Source organism: Arachis ipaensis, chromosome B05, assembly GCF_000816755.2.
Source record: "Arachis ipaensis cultivar K30076 chromosome B05, Araip1.1, whole genome shotgun sequence".
NCBI classification, from domain to species: Eukaryota; Viridiplantae; Streptophyta; class Magnoliopsida; order Fabales; family Fabaceae; genus Arachis; species Arachis ipaensis.
This window is the reverse complement of record NC_029789.2, coordinates 1,350,051-1,359,695: the sequence shown is the minus strand read 5'-3', so window position 1 is coordinate 1,359,695 and position 9,645 is coordinate 1,350,051. Positions and strand designations below refer to the sequence as shown.

The following is a 9,645-nucleotide window of genomic DNA, read 5'->3' as shown; positions in this document are numbered from 1 at the left end:
CTCAATCCCTCTAATTTGAAGTCCGGTAATAATAATATAATAAGGTTGAGTTGGCAACTTGGGGAAGGTTAGATGCCTAGCAATGCTATGCTTTTTGCCTATCCCATTTTAACCCAAACTTACACTCTACAAATATGTTGCTTTTTGGACTATGTATGTTCATGTGATTGCTATTAAGAATTCGTCCGTATAAGTAAGTATCGGACATTCGAATCCTATTTTGTATATGTAATAATTTATTGGCCAGTAAAAAACTCTTATATGAAGTTTAGATTTACAACGGATTAGTGTTTGACTTGTTGGGGTTTGAAGATATCGTGATCAGAAAAAAATTAGAATAATATAATTTAATCATAAAAGAGTAAGTTAATGTATTTGAATAAGAAACTGTGAATGTAGTATTGCTTGATAAATAGGGATCTGAAGCAAAATTTAATATTAATTGATCTCAACGGCATGCTTAAGAATAAATAAATAAATAAATAAAAATCAACTCAACTTTGTATTGCATTTTATAAAATTTGTCATATATATAGTCCTAAAACTTTGGTTTGACCTTGATTGAATCTCAAATGAAATCTTTGACTCCCTTCCTTCAACGATTTAACTCATGGATCCAATTATTGGAACAATGTTCATCAGTGCTATATTGGCATCTACATTAGAGACAACTCAGATTTGTGTGTGCTAGTCAGAATATTCAAAGCAAAGTAGAGTTAAGAGTATTATAATTATTATAAGGTAAAGATAATTAATGCATGAGTGCCAAAAGGTAACCAATTTAGATATTAATATTTAATATGCATCCGATTGCTATTGTGATCATCATAAGATTCTCCAATAACCATGTCTTCTCTGCCCTTATTTTCATATAATATACTCTCAATGTAAATGCTAAAAGAAGAACATCATCTTCCCCTAAGATTTTCAAATTGACATATACCGCTGAATATTTTAATATGGGAATTTTTTTATGAGAAGTGAAATTGGATGAAGGATAAATATTTTAACTAAATTTTTAGAAAAATGTGTATTCCACATGTTGTATTTATTTATTTTTTATTTTTTTTTCTATTGTAAAAAATAATATTCACTCTTTATTGAGAAACATTTTTCGCCATATCATCACTCTTTTAATATATACTACTAGTTCTACCTGCACATATAAATTGGACCTTTTTTCTTATATGTATTTTTTTTTTTATTTCATATTTACGGAGACCTGCAAAATGCAGATTGTTGATTTATGTAACCTATTTAAGCCTAACATGCTCGACCAACAAAAAAAAACAAATAGTAGTTGCTGGACCTTTAAAAAAAGGATTGTGAAATTAACTTGTAAGGGAACCAAACCCAACACTATGACCCAAAAATGGAAACGACTAAACTTCTGTTGGTTTTTGTTGCATCAATCTTCTCCTAAAATTGGGCCATTTTAAGATATCAAAATCTAATTGAGGCCCAAAATTATTGCTAAGAGCCTTACTCGATCAAGAAAAACTCCAACCCATCAAAATCAGAGTCTATTGACAGTTTCTGCTACCCTCTCTTTCCATTCCGTAGCCTCTGTTGTACTTTGGTTTGTGGATTGTTTTATTGATATCTGATTTTTCTCCACCGGCACTTGTCTTGGGAGTTAACTGTTTTTTTTTTTTAAGTAAAAAAAAAAAAAATAAAACACTAAAACTTAGAAAATTCTCATTCATTACACATCATTTGTTACATATCGTGTTTTTAACATATCACATGATATTTATCAGTGTTCCAACGAAAACACTAACAAAATGACTGATTTGCCAATGAGTTATAGCTCAAATGGTATAGACTCTCCATACTCAATTAAGAGGTCGTGGATTCGAGTCACATACCTTTCCAAATTTTTAATATGCCAATGAGTAATAGCTCAAATGGCATAATCTCCCCATACTCAATTAAGAGGTTGCGGGTTCGAGTCTCGTATCTTTGGTAAAATAAAAAAAAAATGACTGATTTGACTTACATTATTATCTTTCAAAATTCATAATCTTCTATATACTAATTTAAATTTAAATTTAAATATCAACCCTAATTTTTTGGTTGCCAACGCTGGTACTCACATAAATTACCTGCCATCTGTCGACTATCATTGAGTACACGTTAAAGATATCTAAGTGTTCAAGTTAGGAAAATGCATAAATCATAATGTCACTATGAAAGTAGTATATTTGTCAAATCACATGTTGCTTGTAACAAAATTTGTGGTATATGGCAGACACATGAAGTTCAAACCAGCCATCCACATTTGCAAGAAATGGTAAGAAACACTCTTGGGATAAAGTTTATATAATTGTTTCTTAGAATACGAGTGTATCTATTTTTTAAGATTATATGAATAAGTTCTATTGCTTTGGAGGAATTGTTAATGAAACAACAAAATCATGAATCAGCATGGGAATTGCAAATTTAAAGCCGCAAGCGTATTCCACTTTATTTGTCATTGTTGGCAGGAAAAACATAGCGGAATGGAAAGGAGATATAGAGAGAAAATGAGGGATTTCTTTGTAACTTTATTCAAGTAGTTCTAGGTGCAATGACCTATTGCTACAAAAAGAATGAATGAACATTAAAAGGGGAAGCAGCTGGTAGGCATAAAATGAGAAAACTATGAATAGACCCAGGTTCCTAACAAGACCTAAATGACTGATCAGAAGGAGAAAAAAAAAATGTACACTGAAATAGAAGTCACTAACCCAATTGTCTAAGTCTAAGCTTCGCAGGTCACAGGTTCACCAGCCAAAGTTGGAAAAACACCTCGGCCAGAGAACCCAAAAGGATCACCACCCCGTGCAGAATTCCCGAAATGTTAGGCCCTGCACAAAGAATGTAAATCTTATCCTAATTGGTTAAATTTTTTGCCGCTGCTTCCAGAATCAATCATTTGCAATTTTGTTGTTCGTGTTGGTGTTAGAAAGTCCATTAGCTAAATGGAGTTAGCAAAATCAGACTCTCGATGGTTCTTGAGGAAACTTGGAGCTTCAATTCAATCTGCTTTCTAAACTTAAAAATGAGGGGCCTCGGACTTTAAGCCGCTTTGGTCCGATCTCGATGGAAGGCGGTTCCCTGATAGTCTGCTGCACCTTGTCTCTCCGGTGGTGATCTCGTTGCCTACTTATCTCGTCGATACCAAACTTCTTATACCTTACAGAAATGGGATTGTTGTTGTTTGCCCCTGTGAATCTGTCCCTGGAAGAAATTTCACCATCAACTTTATGAAAAGGGTGACTGTATTTTTGACTTGATTCACTGCTTCTCATTGAATCCATTGAATGCGCACTTCTTCCATCGGGAAGGACTTTCTTCAATCGTTTGAGTCCCTGTTCATGCACATCGTTTCATCATGGTCAATGCATGCAATCGTACACCAAAAATTGGATTGGCCAATTTAGGAAAGAAAGAAAGACATCAAAATAAAATTGGATTGGCCAATTTAGGAAAGAAAGAAAGACATCAAAATAAATTTCGCTTTCAGTGTACCAAAAAGTAAAAGCCTTGGAAATATCTGTGCTGTCCGAAACAACACAAAGGATTTTGGACTAACAAAAGAATCAATTATGCTTTTACAATACCTGCTGCTCAGAATGCTTCAGAGTCAAAGCATCATTTGCACTTCTCCTCTCTGCTTTCAGTGAAGAAGGACGCTTTACCCTGAACATCTCCGAATCAGAATCATCACTCCTATTATCCACAAAGGGCTTCACGTCAGATCTATGAAGATCTCGCTGTGGTTTACATGAGCTTTCATGATACTCAGCAGGGGATGGGGAAGATTCACATGCATTGTTCGATGTTCTTTCACCACCATTCTCTTCAAAAGCACTACTTCGTAGCTTCAAGTTGCCATGCCCCTCAGCCTGCAAGCAAATGGAGGAATTCAGATTCCGCCAGGATGTAGTTTAGGAATAATTGCTGTTTTATTCCCGATGCAATATGCATAAATATTCAAGAACCAACTTACATTTTTTAGAGAAGAGGAGGATTCAAGAGGTTCTGAAAGAGAACAAAGAGTGGTTGCAGCCTCAGGCACTTCTGGCATACGATACTCCAAGCCATGTCCGAAAACAAATTGACTTTGTGTACCACATTCTTGATTATTTGTTGTCTGCTCTGGAGTTGTATAAAATTCAACAACAGAATCAAGTTTCAGCTCACAATAAGGTGTGTATCCATTTGCCTTAGCTTTCCGAAGCATATTTGACAAAGGATGGCAATACATGTTTTGGTCACTTTGGGTTTGCGGAAGAATCCCATCTTCCTGCTCAAACAACTTTGCTGCAGCTTCCATATCTGTAATATCCTCCCTCACAAAAAGTGTGTATTTGCTCCCACAGGTTAAGTCAAGGGATTCAATATCTGGATCATCAAAATTTTGGAAACATTAAAAAGGGGAATATTTGTATCGGCAAGACATCCCAAGACTCTATCATGCTTGAAAAACAACATAATGTTTTCTTGTTGTTATGATGCTATATAATATTGAAGAAGCAATTAACTATTAATTGAACAATCAAAATATGGAAAATAGTATTAAAAAAGAGCATGGCAGTGGACCAGCACATGACAACAAAACATAATGGACAACATTGGTGATAGTTTTGAGCATGACTTACCATGTCGTAGGCATACTGGATGCAGGTGACAGCTGCAGTCAACAAAAGCTACATAACAGTCGCGTTTGCAGACGCTACAGAGAATCGCGCCATGGGAATGAGAAGAGACACTTATACATGCTCTTGATTTCATTAGTAACCAACGGGCACAATGCTGGAAACGCATCAAATTAACAAAAGAAACCTTAATAGAATGCTGGTATAGCAAGCCTATAGAGATGTCTGAATCTTCAAGCTCCATGGATGCATACAGAAGCATTGCTTCTTTGCATAGAAGTTCTTCATGGGGAAGCAAAGGAATCCTATTAAGCAGTGCATATCTCCGGCTAGCAATAGCTCCTAAAGGAAACCAATCACCAATTGCAAAGTTCACAGCTTCTCCGCAGTTGAAACCTATAATTTAAATTAAGATATGCAACATTAATTTTTCATGTATCAACTAACTGTGTGGGAGAAGGTAGCAGGGCATAATATTCTTGGAAATAAAAGTGTACGGCAATGAGAAAATCTAACCATGACTGAATCCAGCATGGTATGCCCTAGGGAAGGTTATCACAAACTCTCCTGGCTTTTGAACAGCCTTGTAAACGGGGACTTCATGTTCCAGCAAAATATTTGGTGGAAATAGTGTTGTTTTCCCCAAGAGAACATCAAAGGCTCCATCTTCCCCATCACTTGACAAAATATCATTAGTATACACATGTTCTCTCACCACCCTTTCAAAGTCCAATGCTGCATGACCTGGAATACCATACCATGTTTTTGATGCCCCACAGTGATGATAATTAATGCTGCAATAACAGGATAATATATTGATACCATCAAATAAACATCTAAAAAGGGGAATACTTGTTAGTAATATAAAGAATTATGAGCCAAAGTAATATTTACCTGTACAAATAATGATCCTCAACGTGCCAAGCAAACATACTAAACAACATTCCAATGTACAACATGGGTTCGGTTACTCCCTGAAATAAAACCATGTGTAAGTCGTGTTAAAAAAGTACAGAAAATGTTGGCGTCATCCAATACAAAGAAAGCAAATAAAAACCGAAACAAAAGGCCCAAAAAAATCTTACTGGAATAGATGATTCCAAGAGCCGCAAAGTAGATTTCGGCAACCGAGAAAGTTTCTGAGATCAGTAGAAAAGGAAAGTAGTATTTAGTATACTAATCAAAATAGCAAGGTCAAAGCATTCAGCTTATTTGTTTTGTTAGAAAATTTCCTCTTCTAGACTTCTAAATAAAAAAGAAAAGATACGTTTTTAAAGGAAGTGGAGAAAAGAAAAAAGGAGACTCTAGTAAAATTAACACCTTCAAGTTCCACTTGCTGCTACCAAGCTGATCAGAAGGAGAAGATGAGAAGGCACTGCCATCAACATCACACGCATATTCAACTGTTTCCATCTTCCCACAACCAATTTCTTGCCAGAACTCTTTCTCCAAGTAGGAGGCAGGAAGACATCCAGCACTGCAATATCTTCTAGTAAAAACCTTGTTTGCCGTTTTCTCAAAATCCCTAAATGTATAATTTCTGGTTCAAATATAATGTATCAGTAAACAACAATGATAATTATAATTGGAATCATAAACACTAGCATTCCCAGTAAGGGAACTGACCTTCCACTCATGAAAAAGGTCACTTTGTCCTCAGTATCCCATTCAGCAAGGCGTAGGGGCTGCACTCTAGTTGTAAACTTGAAGCCTACTTTCTCCTTCATTAAAACAACCCCAGCAGGAACAGAAGCACTCAAAGGTGAAATAATCTTGCATATACCTGCCATTTATCATTGAGTCAAATTGATAATAGTTAGGTCACCATTTTTATCAACCTGTTGATTTCTGATTCATAAATATGCAAGGGCTAAAAGAGGAATGCCAAGTTAAAGTTATATCAAATCTACGTGTCCTTTCAGCTCATAATAACTATTACGCTTGTCGAATGCCATGGCACACATCATTTTCTCAAAACGGGAAGCAAATTAACATGCATGGAGGAAACTTTCATTTCATTAAGTTGAACCTTCAAAATTATTGATTATATAGTCCACTCAATAGTACACCAAAAGTCAGCAGAAGAGAACAAGCGATAAAAATCTTGAAGGAGCAATTATATCCACATTCGGAGCAAGGATGCAAGATTGAAAGCGAAAAAAGTGCCTCCACACAATATTGTGACCTGATTTGAATCATCAATTCTATTTTTCTTTGGAGTATAATAAAGGGAACAGAGGTGAAACAAAAATGTTTAGGAGTTTAGAATGGAATGTATGAACAATTGCCTTGTTCATCAATAGTATTCCAGATTGAGTAAAAAATGTCATCAGAGATTCATAGACAAAAATTTGTTGGCTAACTGGAAATTTTCTAAAATGTACACTTGCATTAACATTTTTGTTTAAAAAAGAAAAAAGACTAAGCTGTGGGTGAATGCAGTTAAAGCTATAACTTTCTTAGTCACCAAAAAAAAAAAAAAGCTATAACTTTCTCCATGTTAGTTATTGCGGTTTATTATCTTTTCGACTTGATCATACTCTAACACACCCTAAAGCTGGATTTGAGAAAAGACTGGGGCAATGAAATGCCTAGCATTGTGAATTTGTGAATATCAATAAAAAATGCTAAATTGAATACGCAGTGAAACAAACATTAGGACTTAATTAAGCAAAGTTATACCATATTTAGAAGCTTCAGGAGCTATCTTTTGCAAATAAACCAAAGGATCCTCAAATTCATCTTTTGTTGGAGAATACACAGGACACTCTGGAATTTTATCAATCCAATCTAGATTACTTGTGTCAAACTTATCCACCTTACGCTTAGAAAAGGCATCTGCATTACCATGCAATCCCACACCACATGAAGCCAATCCTCTAAGAGCATCTCCTCCACTTCTGTTCATCATGTTTGCTACACTTGTGCCAGTTGAAGTGACAGACTTTGCTCGCTGAAGCCTTTTACGCTTCAAAATTTCTAACCCATTTCTAGCTTCCTTAGATAAACGCACTCTCCCTTCCACCTGTTAGATTGTTCATCATTTCACACTCACATTAGTAGGTAAAATTAGGATGAAGTTGACCACACAAAAGGAAGCAGAATATCACAAAACTGTGAAACTTGACATACACGTAGAATCAACAATAAACAGACTAAAGCACAAGCTCAAAGAGCATCACTAAAACTTCAAATCAACTTGCAAACAGTCAGGCAGGACATTGGCTACTAATTCTTCAAAAATAGAAAGAAAGATTGTCAATGCACAGCACCGTTTTTTATGCACTAGCTAACTCGAGCAGGCAAAGTATTTTGAAAATAATAAACTTTCAACCCAAGCAAACTAAAAACAATTCTGGGCCAAAAACAAACATTATTTGGCTTGTTACTACACCATTTAGGAGTCAACGACTAGATGACTAGGGCTGAATCAAAATCAGCGAGAATCAAGTCCTTTGAAAAGTAAATGGCCAGGATAAAGGATAAAAATAAGTTTCTAGAAATCGGTAAAAGAAATACGGAAGGGTCAACACACAACAATCTTATAGACACATTCAACGAATGCATGCGCTGAAATTTGTAAAGTTTCTTCCTCTCAACATCATTACGGCCACCTTAACACAAACCAATCAAACAAAAGATAATACTATCAAACATGTATACGAAAATAGAATGAACCACACAAATTCCACATAGGCAAAAGAGAAGAAAGACCCAGAATAAATTATTGATCCTTGATTAAACTAAATCCTCGAAATTCCCTTCCAGGAAAAAGGAGGAAAAAGAAAATAGAAGTGTCCTGTTCATTTAATTTTCAAACAAGGTCTATACAGTTTAATGAATAAAAGAAAAACAATAATTTTTTGCAAAATGCACCATACACATCAATCCGTAACATGAATTGTAACGGGGTCCAGGCATAAAAAAAAGAGGAAAAAAAAAGAAAAAAAAAAACATCAAACAGCATGGCGAGTTGTTTTTTGACAAAAACAAAAACAAGTTCATCATTCAAGCTAACAAAATAGGAGAAAACCCATCCAAACCATAATAGAGCAAAACAATGTCCGAGATCTGAAGATACACCGGAGGAAAATGCATTTTGCATAGAGTTTTTCAAGCCTTTAAGAATCAAAGTAAAAATCAAAAGAATGAGAAAAATAATTTAAATAAAGCATGATTGACTTACCATCTCATTACGAAGCCGCTCCCTGTAGTTCTCCGTCTTCGCTCTCTGGAACAAAACGAATCACAGAGGAAAAACAACAAAACCGAATCCAAATCACAGAGCCAAACCCTAAATCACGATCCAGAACGCTGCAAATTAAGAGCGAGCCTAAAACCACAACGAGGCTCCCCACATTCTCGAAGAGCACCGAGTAGAAGGCCAGAACCGTGTCTCCGGGAGATCCAACCGCCTTGTTGAAGCAACTGCGGCGAATTGCGAAGGGAATGCAAGCGTTTCAATAGGAAGGGGGTGAGGAATTTTCTCCGGTGGCGGAGAACGGGGTTGACGAAGACGGAGCGGTTTTCCGGCGAGGGGAAGAGGTTTCCCGGCGAGGTGAGAGAAACGGAGAGAAACAGTGGATGAGGAAAGAGAGGAAACGAATGCTTAGAAAACCGAAAAAGGGTAAGGATGGGATAATTTATAGTTTTATAGTCCAAAATAATTAGCTCTTTATTATTAGCTCTGAAAACCGAATAATAATTGTAAATATTGACCTCCTTTTTAATTAATTCACTCGCGTCAAATTGTAAATAAAATAATAAAATTAAAAGAGTCTTTGTGGAGAAGGAATGGTGGTTGTTAGGTGGTTCAACGAAAACAAAAGTTGCCGTCCAAATTCCAAAACGCGTTTCGAGTGTAAACGCGATTGAATGTTTCGCCGTTAAGACGGAGTTGCCGTTATTGTCCGTAGGAATTTAATGGCGGGTACAGAGTCAAAGGGAGGGGTAATTAGGTAGTTACATCATGTGGATGGAGGGTACTTTGGTAAATATGATT

At 35.9% G+C, this 9,645-nt stretch overlaps 1 protein-coding gene across 1 annotated transcript; it reads right to left on the bottom strand.

The window, feature by feature from the left end:
- LOC107642350 (lysine-specific demethylase JMJ706) lies at positions 2,516 to 9,356 on the bottom strand. Its single transcript, XM_016345675.2, has 11 exons — positions 8,830 to 9,356; positions 7,326 to 7,668; positions 6,270 to 6,426; positions 5,964 to 6,183; positions 5,729 to 5,782; positions 5,538 to 5,617; positions 5,160 to 5,437; positions 4,647 to 5,039; positions 3,995 to 4,389; positions 3,606 to 3,890; positions 2,516 to 3,353 (listed from the first exon to the last, which is right to left on the bottom strand). Exons 1-11 carry the CDS (start codon positions 8,830 to 8,832, stop codon positions 3,015 to 3,017), a joined length of 2,547 nt encoding a protein of 848 aa, XP_016201161.1. The 5' UTR covers positions 8,833 to 9,356; the 3' UTR covers positions 2,516 to 3,014.

Bases quoted from the DNA above. Each gene is read 5' to 3' on its own strand.
- LOC107642350 (XM_016345675.2), bottom strand. The intron at 5,438-5,537 runs GTAAATATTACT...CTGTTATTGCAG, and splicing joins GAGGATCATTATTTGTACAG to CATTAATTATCATCACTGTG. The intron at 3,891-3,994 runs GTAAGTTGGTTC...ATTTGCTTGCAG, and splicing joins CCTCCTCTTCTCTAAAAAAT to GCTGAGGGGCATGGCAACTT.